This window comes from Diabrotica virgifera, chromosome 6 (genome assembly GCF_917563875.1).
Source record: "Diabrotica virgifera virgifera chromosome 6, PGI_DIABVI_V3a".
NCBI classification, from domain to species: domain Eukaryota; kingdom Metazoa; phylum Arthropoda; class Insecta; order Coleoptera; family Chrysomelidae; genus Diabrotica; species Diabrotica virgifera.
In genome coordinates, this window is record NC_065448.1 from 196,405,532 (window position 1) to 196,428,606 (window position 23,075).

The 23,075-nt window shown below is 35.4% G+C and overlaps 1 protein-coding gene across 1 annotated transcript; it reads left to right on the forward strand.

Moving 5' to 3' along the window:
- LOC126887093 (uncharacterized) lies at positions 1-16,434 on the forward strand. Its single transcript, XM_050654428.1, has 2 exons — positions 1-408; positions 15,005-16,434. Exons 1-2 carry the CDS (start codon positions 91-93, stop codon positions 16,367-16,369), a joined length of 1,683 nt encoding a protein of 560 aa, XP_050510385.1. The 5' UTR covers positions 1-90; the 3' UTR covers positions 16,370-16,434.
- Positions 16,435-23,075: the final 6,641 nt, after the last annotated feature.

The following is a 23,075-nucleotide window of genomic DNA, read 5'->3' on the forward strand; positions in this document are numbered from 1 at the left end:
TGTCAATGTCACTTTAAAGAATAAAGGTTTTACAATAATTTAAAATCTCGAAATATTAATTTTCTCATAAAGAACTTCACAGAAATAATCATGAATAGCACAAATATGTTAGCAGCAAATAAAGTCAAGCTGCACGGCATGACTTCTACAAAATGGACAACAAAAGATAAAATTACGCAATACAAGGGACTGATTAATTTGTATACCAGAGACAAAACCATAATAGAGATGGATAATGCAATAGCTAGAAGACGGCAGGCCAGGGAGCTTAAGAGTCTTCAAAGAGAAATCGAAATTAATAGAAAGAAATTGGACAATGCTATACGAGGAGATAAACAAAAGTTGCGAAATACTTTAGCTGATCATCGAGAACTCCAACTGACTTTTCAAGACGCTGCTCCCCAAAAGGTAGTTATAAAACTATGATTTAAATATTATTTTTACTTTAAAATATATGAATTTAGATATTCTTCTTCATCTGCCATATCAGAATTATCCGACGTTGCCGATCACCATTGCGAAGGCTTCTTGATTTTCATTAATATGGAATAATAGTTATCGTGCATTTGATATTTGAGTCCATTCACGAATGTTTTTTAATTAAGAAACTTATTTTCTTCCTACACCTCTGCGGCCCTCTAATAATAATAATAATTTCCCCTTTTCTTTTTCTTAATTTCCCCTTGCTATAGTACCCAGATGAGACATTTCTCGGTGTTTAACAGTCTTTAGTAGTTCTCTATCTTTGTTGAAGTTTTCTTAAACCATCATTCTCTTTGCCTTATCCCTATGCGGGGTCGGCTTCCCTAATTGCATTTCTCCACACAATTCTATCTTGGGTCATATCAATATCAATCCTCTTTACCAACATGTTCTGAGTTACTGTCTCCCCCCAGTTCTTCTTTGGTCTTCCTCTCCTACTCCTTCCAGGAATCCGCACTTCAGCTATTCTTCGTATTGGGTGATTAACGTCTCGTCGTTGAACATGACCAAACCATCTTAACCTATGCTCTCTTATTTTGGCATCAATTGGTGCCACACCAAGGCTTCCCCTAATATACTCATTTCTAATTTTATCCTTCTTTGTCACTCCACTCATCCATCTAAGCATTCTCATTTCCGCCACATGCATTCGTTGTTCCTCTTTCTTCTTCACTGCCCAACATCCAGTTCCGTACATCATAGCCGGTCTTATGGTTGTTGTATAGAATTTTTCCATCAGCTTCATTGGAATTTTTCTGTCACACAACACACCACTCGCTTCTTTCCACTTTATCCATCCAGCCCTAATTCTACTGCATGCATCTCCATCTATTTCTCCATTACTCTGTAATACCGATCCCAGGTACTTAACACTATTGCTTTGTACAATCAGTTCACCATTCAAAGACACTATTTTATTTGTACTAACTCCATCTTAATAAACATTCCAAATACTCTGTTTTTGTCCTACTAAGTTTTAAACCTTTTTCCTCAAGAGCTTGCCTCCACTGTTCCAGTTTTTGTTCTAAGTCTCTTTCACTATTTCCTAGACATCATCAGCATATATTAAGCACCATGGAATGTTACCCTGTAGTGCCGCTGTTATCTGGTCCAAAACTAATGAGAATAAATACGGACTAAGCACAGAGCCTTGGTGTAATCCTACTTTCACATGAAATTTATCAGTCTCTCCCACACCTGCCCTTACACTAGTCGTTACTCCCTCATACATATCCCTCACAATCTTTACATATTCGCCAGGGACTCCTTTCTTATTGAGTGCCCACCACAGAATCTCTCGAGGAACTCTATCATTTGCTTTCTCAAGATCAATGAATACCATATGAGCGTTTGTTTCTTTACTCCTGTAATTTTTCATCAACTGCCTTATAATGAAAATTGCATCTGTTGTTGATCTGCCCTGCATAAAGCCAAATTGATTCTCGGATATTTCGGTCTCTTCACATACCCGTCTATCAATTACTCTTTCTCATATTTTCATGATGTGGCTAAGCAGTTTTATAGCCCTGTAGTTTGTACATTGTTGTATATCTCCCTTGTTTTGTAAACAGGTACCAGTATACAGCTTCTCCATGCGTCTGCCATTTGTCCAACTTCCATAGTTGAAGTTCCATCCGTTGAAGTTTTCTTAAACCATGTTCTCAAATTCAGCAGCCATGATATTATCCTTCTACCGGATCTGAATGCGCAATCGTCAGCGTCAGGGATCGTTCTCCTGGAAAATAAAAAAGATGGTGAGATACTGACTTGTGATCATAGATCAAGGAGAAATAAATGACTACAAAATAACTTATAAGATTCTACATACCTCTATCTTTTTCTTCAGTCGCTTCTACGTCAGAGCTGTCTTCTGGGAGCTCAACGTTCTCACACAGTTTCAATGGTTATTGGTGAAATTGTATTATCCGAAACGACAACGATACGATCAGCACACCACTTCAATTACTTGTTGTTTCATTTGCACAAAAGGGTCAGATACCTTCGTTAAGTTTCCGTTGAAATAAATTAGACTGGTATCTCTATATGAGTTGAATGTGTAAAATACAATGAGAGCATTGTGTTAAATTGTTATATTGTTGTACAGAAAAATAAGTTAAAACCCTTAAATACTGAGATGCGTTGTGCCATACCCCGCCGGATATATATTTTGTTGTAAAACTTGGTTTATAAAAGATTTCTAGACAACCATCTGTGCACCTTTAAGTGGTGGTGTAGGTGTAATTGTACCTCCTCCCAACTTCTGCAGTTTTTTTAGTATGGTTTCGCCTTTAAGCTACGTTCACGTAAAGTTTTCTTACGCAGTGGCGTACTGAGCATGGTTCCGCGGAACAAGGGCCCGGGCCCCGCAGGTGCGCTTTTTGCTTCTTTTGTTTCTAATTTGATGGGGGCATTTTGAACTACACAAGTACACACTTAGGAAATGTAACTGCTTAATAACTTTTAATTTTTGTGTACGTATTATAAATAAAAATGAAGGATACCTATTCCTCAAAAAATTTGAAAACAAAATTTATTGAAATACAGGGAACCCTGTTGTAAGCTTCCTTACACGTTTTACCTGCTTTCCAAAGCCCATGTTTCAACATTTGTAAAGACTAACCGACAGGCCCTACCTACACGTGATAACTCAAACACTTGTATTTTTTATATTAGCAAGATTCATGAATAAGATGTAGGTAAACTACAAAGTTGTAAATATGCATTGCAAGTTTTATACGGCCATAAAAGTAATCCCAATACAATAGGTTCGATACTCGTGTTTATTGAACCGTCATCATTCAGCCTGTACTTTTATAGAGGTAGATAATTCTTAAAAATTGAAATTAAATTCTAAATATAGACAATAGTGGTAAGGATAACAAAACACTATGCATATATGGACACTAATTTCTGTTTAAGAAAATCTCGTCGTTTGATAAAAGATATCAACCCCGCCGTTATATAGGGTTTTTTTTTGATAAATTTTTTAAGCGTTTTATCTACCGAGATGTTTGTATGTAATTATTTAACTTATTTATAATAATATTATGCAATTTCAGAATCTATTTTGTTGATAAAAAATTTTATTCCATTGTCCATTTTTTTGAAGCTGTGTCAGTTTTCCGATAGGTACTAATGAGGTTTTTAATCATAAGGTTTTTAATTATGACTGGAATTTTGGATGTAGAAATTTTTTGAGTTTCATTATTTATAAAAACGGCTGGCATAAAGTGATCAATCATTTGAATATGAAAAACGATAGGATAAATATTAATTTACTGTTTTAATAGTCTATTGTTTTTTTTTTAATTTCTAACATCAAAAGTAAGTAAATTTCGATCAAAATAATGTTAGTATCTTTTTTTGGTTGGTAAAAAAGTCGTGAAAATCACTTTCTAATTAGCATATGAAATGATATTACCGCTTCACAAATTACTTTACAGATTGTTTATAAGATTCGTTGGTTCAAACTGTCTTTTTTGAAAAGGCTGTAGTCAAACGGGCTTGAACGAGTCACTGATCACGAGTGTATGCAAAATTTGAAAAGACATATCTTATAACCAATTTTTGTCTTCAGGAAAACAAAAAGTCCAAAATATTCACAATAGCAAAACTTATATTTTTTATACTAGTTAAGATTTTTGGTATCACCAATAATTGTTAAAGTTATTTTGAAAAAAAAAAACAACATTTTTTCACAATTATAATTTTTTTTTAATTTAAAACCAAATTGTTTTCAAAAATGAGCACTTTGAAGCGGTAAAACTTACAGATCATAATATAAGCAATACAAAGTCAAGTAACTTGTGAAGCGGTAACGATTAATTTCATTTGGGATGCTAATTAGGGTTGTTAATATTTACGACTTGTTTACCAAAAAAAGTGTCCAACTTTATTTTGAGCGTTACATAGTTAATATTGATGCTAGAAACTAAAAAATGACAGAAATATATTAAAAACTGTGTGATGACTTTTTCTTTAAAATTTATTCATTTTTAGTTATTTCACGTTGAAATATTCAATTTGGAATTTTACGAATATGAACCTACATTTCGTGACCTACTGGGTTTAATGACTTCGTATATACACCATATTTTTCACTTTTTTTATAAGCTATATTTTTACTAAGAATATTGTTTTCGATAACATACTTACTTTTTCAGGGTATTTGCGAAAAACCGTCTCACGTCTCAAAACGTGTTTTTTTTTTGGAAAAATGAACATATACACTCACAAATTATTCGAAAAATATTGACTTAGTGAAAAAATTCTATAGAACTTAAAGGTTGCTTAGAATTAGTCAGTTTATCCAATTCCGGACTTATCTTGAACGTATGTTTTTCACCTGAGAAGGGGTAAAACATACCTAGGGCAGAAGCGCACATCGGCACAATAGGTATCACTTTTTTTTTGTTTGACATGATAGCTATGTGTATGCCAAATTTCATCTCAATCCGAGTAGTTCTTGGGTCCGCTGATCTATCAGTACGCTACTATTCTTACGGTATCACGTACCTCATGTCGGTGGTTACGTTTCTATAGTTAAAAACAGATCATTCAGTATTATTTCGCTATTAGTATGGCAGCAAGTTCATCAAGTTGTTTTACTGTGCTTTCAACATTACAGTAGACTCCCGTAAGTTTGGCCACCTCAGGACCGGGCCCTAGGCCGAACTTAAAAGTGGCCGAACTAACCGATGCTTACCTAAAAAATGCCCATTTATTGTTTGTACGGATCTAGCAAACAAAAAACACTTTCACATTCTGTAGAATACAACACAGAGGAATACTCTGACATAACACATATGAAAAGATAGACATTTACAAAAATACTATAAAACAATACTTACAGAAATTTAGGCCGAAAAAAATTTAAAAATATTATTGCACATTGGTGGTTTGGCTTCTTAAACAGTTAAAAAAGTCAGTAATTGTTTTCTGAATTTTCCTTTTTAATGATTTTTGATGTGCAAAGTCACGCCACTTTTTAATAATCATTACATCGATGGCAGTTGCTTCTTTTTGCTTTTCGACGTAGGTAGCTGCCAGTTGCAGACCTGCTTTGCCTTCAGCGTAGCTCATTTTATTTTCTTCATCTTCCTCTTCATTCTCAGAAGCATCTTTGTCGTTATCCTTCTCATTTTCTTGGCGAATGACACACTCTGTGATTTCGTCGTCGTTTAAAACCTCGTTGTGTAGCTCCGTTTCAAAGTTGATTCACTCCAAAACATCTTTAACAGTGGGACAACAGTTCGGTAGTTGTTGAAGGTTGTGCAGTAGAGCTACATTGCCATCAGGTTCGTTAACAAGAATGTTGTTTGGCTCATCTGCTGATGCGTTTGGTTGGTCAATGTTATCTTCTATATTTGGCCAAAGTTTTTTCCAAGACTTTACAAACGTCGACGGTGGTAATTCGTTGTATATCTTGGCCGACATGTACACAACATCCTTCGTATTAACTGACTTCAGCACTTTTAAGAGGTCTAAGTTGTCATCAGCCTCCTGTTTGGAAAGAACGTCAGAAAGCAGTTTTCGGCGATACTTTCTCTTGAAGCACTCAATGACCCCTGGATATATTGGCTGTTGAAGATTGGTTACATTGGGTGGCAGGAACAGCAGTTTAATTTCTTTTTGAAGACACTGAAGACCTTCCTGGTGAGTAGGCGCGTTGTCAAGCAGTATAAATGCTTTGATGGGCAGAGCTCGCGTCTAGGTGGCGCTCGCCAAGTGCGTGACTAATGCTCAGAAAGCCGGCCGGTCTAAGCGGAGACCGAACTAACCGAGGCCGAACTTACGGGAGTCCACTGTATTTAAATTCTAAAGGATTTTGTGAGAACCTCCACCATTTATGTATGAATGCGTTCATACTTTCCTTAAAAAAAATAAAGTTTACTTTATTTGAAGCAGTATTTGAAGCAATGTGAAAAATCATTCCATAGTTGCTGTAAAAAGCAAATACAGTGATATAAGACAAATTCATATTGAAAACAAACGAGAATAGGCAACTGTATGATATACCGCATGTCAGTGTATACGTTTTGCAACATCCACGTTAGTGGGTAAGGGTTAAAAGAGTACCTTTTTGAGTTTTCGGGCTTTTATGTATAGTAGACAGAAAGAGCCATGGAAAGACAAATGCTGAGCATTAAATTATCAGACAGGAAAAGAAACGAATGGATCCGTAACAAAACAAAAGTGAAAGACGTCTCTACCCAAGTAGCAAAGCTTAAATGGAAGTTCGCCGGACACACCCTACGGCAGAAGGATGAAAGATGGACTAAGATGGTAATACATTGGAGACCATGGAACCACAAACGAAAAAGGGGAAGGCCACAGATGCGATGGTCAGATGACCTGAAGAAACACACTGGGTCAAAATGGATGCAAATTGCCCAAGATAGAGAGGCATGGAAGAAGGAAGAGGAGGCCTATATCCAAGGATGGATGTTTAGGGCTGATTAGATAGATGTATAGTACAAACGGAATGGCATTTGACCGTTGCCAGCACCAGAAGATGGTCACCGCCCTACAAAGAGTAGGATTAGACGAGAAGGACATTCGGATCATCATGAATTTATACTGGAACCAGCGTGCTCAAGTCAAGGTCGAAGACCAGTTGACCGACCAAGTGAAGATCATGCGAGGAGTAAGGCAGGGCTGTGTGCTCTCGCCGACTCTTTTCAATATATACTCTGAGGAAATTTTTACTGAAGCCCTCACAAACCTAGAGATGGGAATCCGAGTGAACGGTGAATACATCAATAATATCCGCTACGCCGATGACACTGTATTACTAGCAACCAGCCTAAATGATCTACAGGCCTTACTAGACCGTGTGAGAACTGTGAGCGCAACATACGGACTGAACCTTAATATTAAGAAAACTAAATTCATGGTTGTCAGCCGTGTAAATTTAGATCCCGGAGCACTAATGGCAAATAGCGAAGAGATCCAGGGAGTCGACAGATTCACTTACCTCGGAACTACCCTCAACTCACAATGGAACCACGCTCAAGAGATTAGATCCAGAATTGAAATGGCACGGTCTACATTTATCAAGCTGAGATCCTTGCTGTGCTGCGGTGATCTCAGTTTGGGAACCAAGATGCGGATAGTGAGGTGCTACGTTCTTCCAGTGCTACTGTATGGAGTTGAAGCCTGGACACTGACGCAAGCCACTGAAAAGCGGATTGAAGCCTTTGAGATGTGGATCTACAGGAGGATACTAAAAATATCTTATGTGGACCATGTCACCAACATTGAGGTCCTACAGCGCATGACAAAAGAAAAAGAAGTGCTTAATGTAGTAAAACAACGTAAGCTTGAGTACCTTGGCCACGTGATGCGGAACGAAGAAAAATATCGAGTTCTTCAACTCGTCATGCAGGGCAAAATATTTGGCAGGAGAGGACCGGGACGCCGTCGTATCTCGTGGTTGAAAAACCTCCGACAATGGTTTGGGATAACCTCCGCGGAGCTGTTTCGCAGAGCAGTCAACAAAACAATGATAGCCTTGATGATCGCTAACATCCGGACCGGATAAGGCACTGAAGAAGAAGAAGACAAACGGAATTCGGTCAGAATGTGTAGACGTTATTTAAGCATAGGGCCGATATTTCAATAGCTACTTAAGCTTTTGCTTAGCTAAGCCTGTGTCAAAAGTTAAGGAGAAGCTTAAGCTGGGTGCCGTATTTCCATCATTCTCTTAACTAAACTGATGCTCAGCTGTAAAGTTAATTGGTTTGGTACCTCTGAATACGTCAAAGTGCCAGAGCTAACTGTTCTGAGGTAAAAACCACTACTGTTGACATTTAATTTTATCTTGTCATCTGTATCAATGATATTTTTACTTCACCTAATTTTGTGTACATGGTACATGTGTTTTTAGTTTATTGTCTATATTTTCTCTGGTTATAATTTTATTGTTATTTTGCATAAGCAATAGATCCGTCTTTGTAATTTTGTTTATTGGATATATTCCTTAAAATGTCAAATTGGAATGTAAGTTTATTTTTGTAAAATAAATATATTATACCTACCAAGCATTGTAGAAATAAACAATTTTCATGTGCCTACACCTTCCAAAAGTAGTAAGAATTTTAATAATCGTTATTACGATTAATAAATTACTAGATTATTATGTAATAATCCAATAATAACGTTATTACTTAAAAGTTGGTTTTCAAAACAACTCTATAATTAATAATCTATAGAAATAACCTCAAAAAACAGAAAACAAATTTTAAGCAAAGGCTTAAACCAACTCCCGCGCGAGCTTAAAATTATTTGGTTTAAGCCTAGGCTTAAGCCTCAAATTGAAGTGGAAATACAGGCATCTAAGCTTAAGCAAAGGCTTAAAGTAAGCTTTGGCTTAAGTGAGGTTGGAAATACCGGCCCTTAATCACTGAGTACTATTACCGATAACTGCGATAACGGCTATGAATGGAAATATAAAAGTTCGGAATTATAAACTCACAATAACTTTAACGAACGTAAATTGTTTGTATAGACGAGGATTTACTAAGAAAGAATAAGGTTTAGCACTAGAAAGTCTGGCCTTAACTACCTTGAAAGCCCGAAGGGATCATTTTGGCCATAAGTTCTTAAATCAATAAAAACTCAGTTTAAAGAAATTATATCAACTCTAGACAATAGAATCTGAATTGGTTTTTTAGTTTCATTGTTTCACATATTCGCTGCCTATCAAAAATATATGGAACACTATACAGTTTGCATTTTTTTTTCATTTTCCACACATTGTCTTGTTACAGCCGTGGCACTGATTGGAAGTATGCTTTCCTTTACAAAATATTCTCAACTGACATTTTTTTCGTTTTTGGATAGTAACAGTGCTGGATGTTGAAAGAACCGGTGTTGCTGAGTATGGAGCCCATAATTCTTCACACAGCCGAAGAATAAACTTACGAAGACTGAGTCTACTTCCAGTTCCTTCTTTATAATTGATTCATGCATTTATTGCTCCTAAGTCAAGAGTAGTATAGAACAACGTGCATAGGCCATCATCTTAAAGCAATTATTGTAGTATAAAGACGCGCCATTTTGTCCTCTACATCAGTCACATACTTGGTTTGTTTATAAAAATTTACAGTTTCAGGAGGTTTCTTTTTCCATAAACAGCAACATCCACTGATTGATGTAACGAGCTCAACAAAATCACATTTTTGTCACTCTTTCCTTGCTATTCAGTAAGTGTTATTTTTCGTCACTCTATTGTAACATACAATTCTCCATTTTCACACTTCACGCTTAGAAAATATTTCTTTCTGTTGCGATTCAAAGGACCCACAAGCCTTTTTGATTACTTTTACAATACCCTGGTCAATTTCAACGAAGTGAAGTAGTTATCTGTCGTAATATTTTTGCCCTTTCCCAGTTGATTTTCCATTATTTCCAAAACAATGTGTTCATCAACAATTGAATCAACATAATGTGTTTATAAACCAAAAATGATGCTGCTTACATTTATTTTAGCGCGTAGTCACTAGAAAACGCGTTTTTAATCAAATAATTTCAGAATGGAAGTCGAAGCTGCTATGCTGTTATATTTTATGAGCGCTAATTACTATTTTATCTACTCTATCTCATATTATGTATATCTAAGTTTTTAGTTTGTGAAGACTGTCATTATAGATAGCAGTGCGTTAAGGATTTAAAGTGTGCGTGAAGTAACAATGAATTTTAAATGGGATTTACTTTTTCGCACTGTTTTTTGTCATACTTTCATATAATCAAATATCCTTAACTTTCGCGTTGTCAAGGTGATGACATGTGAGCAATAAATTACAACAAAAGTTTTGACAGTTTTGTGGTTTGAAAGAAGTTAGAATTTTTAAATGTCAACGTTCTAAAAATTGTAGTATAGAAATGAATTCCAGTGACGCAGAGTTACAGTTTTTTCATTTGTTTATCGTAGATAAAATATTGTATGAAACTTTGCGTGAAGTACTTTTTCCGAACTTACGCGATGTATAGCACTCACTCCGCTGTCGCTCGTGCTCTAAACATCGCGTGCGTTCGCAAAAAGCATACTTCACGAACTGTTTAATAAATAACTATTATGAATTTATTATTTTACACCACTCTATTTTCAATACACCACTCCATTTTCGTAGAATAGTACCTATATATTTCACAAAACAAATTACACTGCTACACTGCAAGCTAGAACTTGTTGCGTATAACTGAAACAGCGCTAGTGTAGCCAAAACAACGCGATAAGTAACGGAGTAACTCCTTTGATGTGTCGAAAGAAACCGCCACCCGATCTATCGCCTAACATTTAACGGGATTAATAATGGCAATAACAAATTAGCGCGCTAAGTCGTGGCTACACCTCTCTTTAATGTCAAATAATGCGTTAATTAACGGCATTAGACGTTACTGTGGCCCCATCATTAGGGTAACCATTTACAATAAACAAACAACAAACATAATAAACAAAATTGTTTTGTGTTAAATAAGGCTTTGTATCAAAATACTAAGTCATAAAATATGAAATTATTATTGGCTCAAATTAAAAAAAAACTCCAATAACTTCAAATCGCAACAGGGGCCAAATTGGCTCCTCCGACTTTCTAGTGTTAGTGTGCTAATCACTGTACCCGAATTGGAAATATGGAGTTCATCACAGATTATTGCCAAACTGAATTTTGTTATTTTCGGTTTAAATTATCTAACCTAATTCAGAGTCTACTATCCCTCAATAACCAAAATCTCTCTGTATGTTACAGACCTTTTAAATTGCTACAGCCCAATAAAAAGTTTTTCTCTAATTGTTATATTTGGTATTAGGCGAGGAAATAAAGCACTAAAATCGACTAAACTTCTAACTTTTTTAAAGTAAGACGGATCATTATGAAACCTTTTGCATTCGATTCAGTAGAGCTTCAGGAATATTATTGATCACTTGGCATGAGGAACACATGAAAATGGTATTGTTGTAGGCAAAAAATGCATTTTCCAAACTGCATCTCAAAGTGTTCAAAAACTAAAAATTCACAACTCAGAAAATAATCCTGGAAATGAGTTAAATTTTTATAATCGAGGGGTTTTTGAGACCGCTGAACAGAAATATTGTGTCAGCGAAGCTGTAAGAGGTACCTGGTGCCCGGTAATCCGGTATGGAAATTATGAAACATTATGAAAATCGTTGAAACTTGTTATCCCCAGGGTTTTTAAGGTAGTTGAATTCCAATATTACTTCTACGATGCTGGACGAGGTACTTGGTGCCCGGTGTGTACATCACATCCTAGGAGGTCTGGATCCCGCGTATGAAAAAAAATTATTAATAGCAAGCTGAAAATTTGTTAATAGCTTAAGGGTGTCTAGTCGGACAAACTTTGATGTATGGGAACACTGGAACAGGGGAAGTTTTAATTGTGGAACACAAAAGACTTGCAGATGACATAGTGATTACGAGAAGTATATCCACAAGAGTAGCCTATTTTATCGTAAAGCTAAACCGAAGGTATAAAATAAAGATTATTCAGGTATACGCACCAACATCCGGATGAGGAGATTGAAGACTTCTACGATGACATCTCAACGGCACTGAAAGAAACACCAACACATTACACGATTATATGCGGCGACTTTAACGCACAAATCGGTCTAAAGCAGGATGAACAGGAAACAGCACTAGAATTTCTATTACAACAAAATCTATACCAGATGAATAGTTTCTTCTTTAAAAAATATCACAGTAGATGGACCTGGAAAAGCCCAGATGGTAAGACCAGAAACGAGATAGACTACATAATCAGTGACAAAAAATATATATTCAACGATGTCACAGTCCTTAATAGCTTTACCACAGGCAGCGATCATAGAATGGTAATAGCCAAACTAAAATTAGACTTAATAACAGAAAGATCCAAAATGATTAGGAAGAAAGCCAACGAAGATGCTGTTTCATTAGGAAGATGCTGTACGAGGTACCTGGTGCCCTGTATCTATATCGTCTCCAGAAATTTTAATGGGAATTCGTAATAAAATTTGTTGGAATTTGTTATTCCAGGGTTTTTAAGGCTACTGAGAGTTTTAATCATATTATACTCGAGGTTCTGACATCTTTATATCTAAAAAAATTATTATTAATAAATAGATACTAAACAAAATTTCGATTTTTTTTTTCATAACTTGCGCTCAATTAAAATAACTTAACTATTATTGTCATCACTGTTGAATTCTACACTACTCAACAATTGAAGTGGATAATTTTAAAATTCCTAAAATTAACATATAAAACTATTTTTAAAATAATTGCCTGTACTATACTCTATATGCTATCTTTATTGCCAATATTTTTTGCATATGGTTTTTTTCTCCCTATTCTTATCGGCCCTTATCTCGTACAAAGAGAGAAATGTTGTTCCAAACATGAATATATCATTCGTATAAAAGTGCTTGTATTGGCTTTACCAGTTGTCAATAAGTCAAGAAATCTATTTATCACAAAAACATTTTGTCGCAAATACGTTTAGAACTAGTTCAGCTCGAGCAATTAGTTCGTTGGATCCAACAAGGCATAACTCAACAAGTGATTTCTATGAGGCTAAATGTGTTGCAAAGTGTGATAAGTCGTGCATGGAATCGGTATGTAGCAACTGGATCTGCAACATACAGGCATGGAGGAGGAAGAGAACGATCTACAACTCGTCGGCAAGACCGTTTTGTACTTCTGACGGCAAGAAGAAACCCAACATTCACGGATTCCAGAATTAACAGTATCTTCAGGCATGCTACTGGACGAGCGATTTCCAGTCAAACTGTCAGAAGACGGTTACATTCATCCAATTTAAGGGCTAGACGGCGCGCTACCCATCCACGACTAACTAGGGAGCAGCGTGCATGCAGATATCGCTGGGCGATGGAACACTATCAGTGGAATTTCGAAAATTGGAGGAATTGTCTTTTTACTGACGAGTCCAGATTTCGTTTGTATACGAATGATGGCCGAATATTGGTGTGGAGGGAAAGAGGACAGCGTTACAATGAAAATCTGAGAGTCCCAACCACTCTTTTTGGAGGTGGATCCGTTTACGTGTGGGGAGGCATATGTTTTGACGGTTGCACGGACTTAGTCGTCTTAATTAATGAGACAATGACTGCTACACGATATCGAGACAGAGTCATAGTACCAATAGTTGTTCCATTTTTTGGTGCAATAGGCGAACAATTTGTTCTGATTGATGATAATGCTTGCCCTCACCGTACGAGAATTGCCAACGAGTGTATAGAAGCTCATGGCATTACAAGAATGGAGTGGCCACCGTGTTTACCTGATATGAATTGCATTGAACATGTTTGGGCCGAAATGTCTAGGCAACAAAACAGGCTCCTTCAACCGCCCCAAACCTTAGATCAGTTGGCCATTACATTACGCTCGATTTGGAAAAGTATACCGCAGCAGTTCATCAATAATTTAATAAGAGGTCTTCCAAATAGAGTTAGAGCGCTAAGTCGACACAGAGGTGGACCCACACACTATTAATTTTTCTTTTCGGGATATTAGAAATTGAGCAGAAATAGAAATTTTAGGTTGTTAATTTTACAATTTTTGTTTATTTTCTATTTTTTTTTTCTTAAATAATTTCTTTCTGTCGGTTTATCGGTATGAAAATACAAAGTAAAAATAAATCTTTATTTATATCACTCCATTTTTCTATTTGATCTTATGAACAAAAATAAAATACACATTTTCATAATATCCACTTCAATTGTTGAGAAGTGTATTATATATTATTATAACTCCAGGAGAGTACATAGATACCGGGCACCTCGTACAGCATCTCCAAAGCAATATTCGTGTTTAGCGGGCTCAAAAACCTCGGGATAACAAGTTTTAACGATTACCAATTTCATACCGGTATACCGAGAACCAGGTACCTCTTACAGCTTTGCCGATCCGATATTCCTATTCAGCGGCCTGAAAAACCCACGAGTCTGAAAATTGAACTCATTTTCATGATTATGTTCCGAGTTGTGAATTTTTATTTTTTGAACATTGTGAGATGCACTTTCTGCCTATAGTCGGAGAGATAGAAGCGAATTTTGCTTGTGATAAGTAATATGGACAAACTATGCGGGGATACTGACTTATATCCAAATTTTGCTGTACTATCATGAGCGTCACAAAAATAAATAATAAAAACCGCGATTTTGACCCCTTATAACTACCCTCGTCCCCCACTCTGGTTTTCGCCTGTTGGGCAAAGTCATGTACACAACTAATTTAATAATATCCCCGTACAGTTTGTTCATATTACTTATCACATCACAAGCAAAATTCGCTCCCAGCTCTTAGACTACTACAATTATTCAAGTTTCATTTGTTCCTCATGCTTAAAATCATCATTACCTTATGTTTAAAAAAATTTCTGAAGCTCTTTCAAATCGAATGCAAGAGTTTTCATACGATTCGACTTGTTTTAAAAAAGTTAGAGTTGTAATAATGCTTTAAATCCTCGCCTATATATTTATCTTTATTTTTTATTTTAGGTAATTGATACTGTACATCAAGTAAATTTTACAAAACGTAAAATGAGAGATATGCTGGCATATCGAATGAAATTAAAATCAGACTTATTAATTGATCTTAAGCTTAAATGCGCTACATATGAAGATAACTTGAAGTATGAAGCCTTACAGCCAATGCTGCTCTGCGAAAAGCAGGCTCATCTTATAACAGGAAAGGTCCATGACGCCATTTTAAAAAAAGAAGCAGCAATTTATATACGAAATTCTTATAAAGAAATGATCGCTATTATGAAGAAGGATTCAATTTATTTTGATGCAATACTGTTGTCTATTAAAGAGGATGGTTTAAGTCAAGGTAAATGTATGATAAATGCGACAAAGCTTGGTCAGCTAGGAACAGAATACTTGGACGATAGAAGACAAGAATTTCAGTTTCTTGAAAAAATTGTTAAAAACGATATGATAAGTAGAAAAAAGGACTTGGCTTTAGTCCAACAGAATGTGGAAAACTTTACACAAAACTTAAAAAACCTTATACGCCACGATAGCGACATAAATTTAGGAAAAGTAGAAATTGAAGACAGTCCTAGTTATAGCGTATTCGAACAAGAAGTTCAAACTCTTCAACAGAAATTAAAAATTTTAAAAGATGCCTTCTTCACCCCTTCAGTGGATCAGCTCTACCCATTTTTGAGGGAACAGCTTCGTCAGAAGGAACGATTAGCAGAGCTAGTGAATAAATACGAGAACAACAGAAATGATCTGTTTAAAAAAACTAATTCTGCAAAGTTATTGCTGTCTACTTTGGAATTTACAATGGTAGAAGGTACTGGACATTATACGCATGAGAAAATTAAATTAACAGAAGAAATTAAGCAACAACAGGTAGAAGCAACAAAATATGATGAACGTATCAATTTCAGATACCAAATTTTAGCTAAAGTAAGAATGTCATTAAAGCATCTTCAATATATTTCTGAATTGGTCTTAACGGATACTTCAACAAAACCTGTGCCATATCCTCGACATGGAAGTGATCCTCCAATACGTCCAGAAGAAGACGAAATCGATAGTGAAAAGATCATTCCCGAACTGACTACTAAATTTACAAAACTAGCCAATAATTCAAAAGAATTAATTGACAGCAGTAATTTGGAACGGGGGTATAAAATGTTTGAAAAATTCATGCGTGATAGAAGTAAAATCATTGAAGTCGATGTTGCTGCAAGTGAAGAATCACTTATCGAGACTATATTTACTGATGCCCGTGTGCCAACTCGTGATGATATTAAGAAGCAAAGTGCTGAAATTGTTTTGAGAAATTTAGCTGAGATGGAGTACAAACCTCCACCACAACCAAGAAAGAAGTACAAATTCAAAAAATAGCCCAAATAGTTTTTTTATAATTGGTAATAAATATTAGCGGAAAAATAAACTTAAAACAATTTGCATCATTGTGTTTACTTTGAGGGTCCGGATAAATCATGTGGTAGGATGTCTGACTTCCACGCAGCTGGACCGGGGATCGAATACCATCGCCGGAGATAACATCTAGACATTTTCAAAAATGTCTATAGGCCCCAGGTCGACTCAGCCTGAATAAAATGAGTAAAGTTTGCAGTAAATGGTTGACTTTAAATAGTACCGACTATAAGCATCCTGGGTTAACCGATGGTAGTATAAAAGGCCAAAGGCCCGGTTTCAGGTAAAATTTAAAAATGTTTATTTTTCTATAATCGTAGCAATTAAAATATGATATTTAATTTATTTTAAAACTCATTTGAAAATATTAATTTCGGGTATATAAGGCAAAGCAATATATTTTGCATCCGTTTTTTTGTTTTTGTCGTCGTAATTATTTAAAATTTTGTGGATCCTTTGCTTTATTATAGGAGTACCGTCTAGTCAGTGTTAATTGTCAAAAAACCAACTCTGTCTACCTCGTCTGCTTATCGCTCCGGAGCGGTCTTAACAATGGGCTAAGTCAGATATATTTAATGATATTTACGACCGCACTAATTGAAGTCAACAATTTACTGCTAAACAAACTTTACCTTGGGTAAAACCAGGTGTAATATTAGGCGGTTAAAGCGTGGCACTGGCCTGTTATCTTCCTTGTATAAATACCGTAGGCCCTAGAGATAGCAGACTACCCTGCTACAATCCCAAAGCCGTGTTAGCGGTATAAAACGAGAGACTATTGTGTTTACTTTGAGCAATATTACATATTAATTTGGTGCCTACAAAAGTATGTATTCTACCCCGAGAATGCGGTCTACCTGTGCGTATATCTCTATTATAGTGTGCGGTGTACCGATCGCAATTTGAAAATTCCTTAAGGATTTGCGCAAAATAATGAAATGCAAGAAACTTCTTATTTAAAAATGCACCCTAACTATTTACAAAAAAAAAAAAGAATGTGTGTGTACTTTGTACGCACGTAAGAAGTTATACTTCTATTATATGATTTAAACGAAATTAATATACTTTTTATTTATATTTTGTTTAAATATTAAACTAATTTATACTTACTACTTCTCAAACATTTTTATTAGAACAGTGCCAAAAATTAAAATAATAAAAGAATAAAACACACACAAACACATTAAACAAGCCACAAATGATGTCTGAAAATTAATTGTCGAAAATTTTTTTAACTAAATACGTATTTTCTGAAAATATAATTATATAATAAATATACTTACAATCATAAAATGTATTAAAAAAAACAAAAAGAAAGTTTATATTGGGACTCGAACCAGCGCTGATAAGAGCGGTTGGTATTGGAATTCACTCGCCTTCTCCGCTTAGCCATGGACACTATGTGTCATTATTTACGAAGATCGACTAACTAAACGGATTAAACTTGTGATATTTTGATATTTTGAAAATTGATCAAATTATTTTAATTTTGAATTGAAATGATTTAGAACTGAAAAAATACAAAAAAACATAGAGCAAAAAACCAATATATTAGGTGAATATTGATAGAAATTTTGATGGTAATCAAATTATATAAATAAAAGTATTACATACTATGTATTTTGGCAGATCAAAGGTAGGTTTATACTCATGATACATTAACAATTATTACGTACCTGTTGCTTTTAAAAACTATTTAAAAGTCACTACAATATTATAAACTTTTTTGTTTCTGTCCTCACAACAATAAAGCTAATATATTATACATTTGTTTACCTTTACCTCCAAACCACAGCTGCCATATCGGATAATTTTTGACATGTCATTTGAACATCCAATCAGAACAAAGTTATAATGCGCATGCGCCGGGCTGATAGGTTTTAACATATAAAAAAATCACCCTCTATCGCCGGTAAAGAAGTATAACTTCAAAAAATATAATAATATGTAACCTAATTATTTACAAAACGATACAGCCTAATTATTAATAAAGAAAAAATGCATGCACCTTAATTTAAGATAGAAAGGCAGGAAGAGAAAAACAAGTATACAGTGATAGTCAAAAGTCCGTTCCCTCTCGTATCTTTTTAACGGTTATACTTATAATAGTGAAATTTGGAGGGAGGAAATAAACGGACGTAAGCTTCTTAACTAGTCATGACAGGTGACGTAATAGTGACAGATGACGTTACAGCGCCACTGTGATCGATAATTTTAAATGGGACCTTATGGCAAGTGATTCCTCGTTTGAGAGGCATTTAAAATACCTATTCAGTCATACTAATTTTTTTGGGCTTAAGTTGATTTTGATTTTGGTGAATAATTTAAGTCAATATAACATTAGGCGACGACAGTTAAGGAGAAGCTGGTGACCTGGAAAATGTACATCGAAGAACTCTTCTGGGACTACCGAGGCAACCTCCCAGAAATAAATTGCATGACAGGGCCGTCAATACTAGAAAGCGAGGTGAAAGCGGCTTTAAAACAGTCTAAGAATGGTAAAGCCACAGGTCCGGACGAAATACCCGTCGAACTTATTAAGGTGATGAGTGAAGTAAACACGAAGGAATTAACTGAACTGTTCAACGCCATACACGACTCAGGTAATATCCCAGAGGAATGGCTATTGTCAACGTTTGTAACAATACCAAAAAAACGATCTGCGAAAACGTGCGAAGATTTCCGGACTATCAGCCTTATGAGTCATGTACTTAAGATTTTTCTTAAAATCATACATGCCAGAATTTACAAGAAATGCGAGGAAAATGTCGGTGAAATGCAATTTGGATTCCGCGATTCCATGGGTACACGTGAAGCACTTTTCACCTTACAAGTTCTACTTCAGAGATGCCGCGATGTTAGTTGTGATGTCTATGCTTGTTTTATTGACTACGCCAAGGCATTTGACCGTTGCCAGCACCAGAAGATGGTCACCGCCATCAAAGAGTAGGAGATACAAAGAGTAGGATTAGATGAGAAGGACATTCGAATCATCATGAATTTATACTGGAACCAGCGTGCTCAAGTAAAGGTCGAAGACCAGTTGACCGACCAAGTGAAGATCATGCGAGGAGTAAGGCAGGGCTGTGTGCTCTCGCCGACTCTTTTCAATATATACTCTGAGGAAATTTTTACTGAAGCCCTCACAAACCTAGAGATGGGAATCCGAGTGAACGGTGAATACGTCAATAATATCCGCTACGCCGATGACACTGTATTACTAGCAACCAGTCTAAATGATCTACAGGCCTTACTAGACCGTGTGAGAACTGTGAGCGTAACATACGGACTGAACCTTAATATTAAGAAAACTAAATTCATGGTTGTCAGCCGTGTAAATTTAGATCCCGGAGCACTAATGGCAGATAGCGAAGAGATCCAGAGAGTCGACAGATTCACTTACCTCGGAACTACCCTCAACTCACAATGGGACCACGCTCAAGAGATTAGATCCAGAATTGAAATGGCACGGTCTACATTTATCAAGCGCTGAGATCCTTGCTGTGCTGCGGTGATCTCAGTTTGGGAACCAAGATGCGGATATTGAGGTGCTACGTTCTTCCAGTGCTACTGTATGGAGTTGAAGCCTGGACACTGACGCAAGCCACTCAAAAGCGGATTGAAGCCTTTGAGGTATGGATCTACAGGAGGATACTAAAAATATCTTATGTGGACCATGTCACCAACATTGAGGTCCTACAGCGCATGACAAAAGAAAAAGAAGTGCTTAATTTAGTAAAACAACGTAAGCTTGAGTACCTTGGCCACGTGATGCAGAACGAAGAAAAATATCGAGTTCTTCAACTCGTCATGGAGGGCAAAATATTTGGCAGGAGAGGACCGGGACGCCGCCGTATCTCGTGGTTGAAAAACCTCCGACAATGGTTTGGGATAACCTCCGCGGAGCTGTTTCGCAGAGCAGTCAACAAAACAATGATATCCTTGATGATCGCCAGCATCCAGACCGGATAGGGCACTGAAGAAGAAGAAGAAGATAACATTATAGTTTCGCATTTACCTTATTAATAAAAATTCAAATGACCGCCTATGGTTTTTTTGTCAATAAAGTTGACGTTTTTCGGTTCTCTAGTAGTTTTTACGTCAACGTCAACCTTTCTAACAAGTAACCATAGGCGGAGGTTTGAATTTTTATTAATTACATGCAAAATTACAATTTTATATTATTTCATTTATTCATCAAAATAAGCTTAAACTGAAACAAGATTATTTATGGCCGAATAGGTATTTTCAATACCTTTCAAACGAGGTATCACTTGTGATCAGGTCCCACTTAAAATTATCTGTCACAGTGGCGCTGTAAAGTCATCTGTCACTGTTATTTCACCTGTCATGACTGGTTAAGAAGCCCACGTCTGTTTATTTTCTCTCTCCAAAATTCACTATTATAAGTATAACCGTTCAAAAGATACGAGTGTGGGACGGACTTTTGACTAGCACTGTATATTTCCGGTGTTTATATCACTTCCGGTTAAAAAGTTGGTAGCAGAAGTTCCACATTATAAACGAAGAAAAAGTACGTGTGATATTACCAATCGACATGTACTGAAAAGTGGAGTATCGGAAGTATATACTTCCAGTGTCTTTGTCACCTCCAGCTAAAACGTTGTGACCGTAATTTTGTTTCGGCTTCCGGCTTGCCAGTGACATCCGGTCACGTTGGGTAAAAATCTAGAACTTACGAAGACCAATAAGGGGACTTACATAAAATTTTAAATTCTAAAAAAATGCTATAAATCACAACACAACATAATTTAAAATATGTAGCAAAGAAAAAAATGGTTTTTGGTCCCTAAAGAGGATTAAACTCGAGAGAAATTCAAATTATAGCAGCCAGCCCAAAACTCGCCCTCATTGGTCGTGACGTCATACCATTATAATGTTTGAGGTCCGCGTAATTAATATATATCAAAAGTTATATTTTATTTTTGTTCAAAATACACTTGATTTAATAAAAAAACTGCTAAACAGACATCTCACGTACATAAAGACTTTGAGAATGAACTGAAATGACTTTAATATCTTTTCAGCATGTACTTTAAGTAACGTTTCTTATCGACTGGTAATCTAATAAATATTTTATTGGGGGCTTTAATGGTTGTACTTTAACAAAATGATACTAAACAACACTTATAATAATGTTTACTTTAATTTTTCATAGTAAACAGACATTCAATTCAATACTATCACTTCAAAAACTGTATTAAACTCATTAAATTGTCATTGTCATTACAAAGTATTATGATATGACGTCACAAGATTTCGCCCGCTTTTTCGATCGTTTGAAACTGTTTAAATACAAGAAGATTTTATATTTGTGCTTTTGTGTTATTATGATGTTTTGAGGCGTGAAATTTTCGAAATCTTATTTTTAAACGAAACTAAATTATTATGTAATAAACCAAAAATCTGCATGTTCCCTATTGCTTGTTTTAGAGAAACCTATACTTAAGTAAAACATTACTTTATCAATAATTATAGTAGGGTATAATTTTAAGATAGCACAATTTAAATATTAAATAATTACTTTTAAAATTTTCCCATATTCGCATTTTCATAGTCTAGTAAAACAATAGTTTGCAGTTTGAAGAACGACGCGAAGCGGGAGTTCGGCAAGCAGTCGACTGCGGAAAAGAGACTTTCTGCAAGAGTTAAGAACAATATTTTTTATAAGAGTCTTTAAAAAATGACCAAATCTTAATCAATTAATTTAATTAATATGAAAATACATACACGAATTAATTTTTTGACAAGGTTGTCAAAACCAAACTTTCAATATAATTAGTTAGCATGACGACGGTCTTGGTTTCCATGACGATGATTCAAAATGACTGTTATTGTCTACCGATTTGACTTTCGAATATTATGTCAAAATAATTTTATTTCATCGATTTGTCGCGTTAATTTCACTAAAACAGGAACACAATAAGATACATTTGAAATAAAATAGTAAATAATATCTAAATATTAGTTTATTGCATGTATTCTAATTATTTTAAGGCCATATTAAAATATCTAAACACGTGTGGAAAAGTAAAACGCGTGCGGAAAAGTAAAACGCGTGCGGAAAAGTAAAACTTTCTAAACTAAAACGCGTGCGCGAAAGTAGACATTTTTGCACGCTCGTAGAAAATAATTATTATTATATTCACATCCATTATACCAAATTGTGTAACTAGGCTACCAATGTACTAAAGTTGCTCTGTTGTGTTCCACTTATGTGTCAAATACACGGTAATTGGATTGCATTATTGAATACAGCTTTTGATTACTTTCGCTTATGCAATTTAGTATGTATGCGATAGATAATGAAGGACTTTTGTGTCATTATTGGTTTTCCATTGGTCTAGAATTTTATCTCTATAATATTATTATATATCTACTAAAAGAGCTCATTCGCATATTTCATTTACTCATCAACTCAATAGAAAATTTGCACATTTTTGTTTTATTACATAATAATGTTCAGTTTCGTTAAAAAATAAAATTTCCAAAATTTTACGCCTCAAAAACTCATAATAACTTAAAGACAAAAGTAAAATCTTCTGTGTATTTAAATCATTTCAAACAATCGAAAAAGCGCGCGAACATTATTGGCGTCTATTCGTAATATTTTGTATTTTGAGATTTGTCCTGTCTCATATAAAAGTGG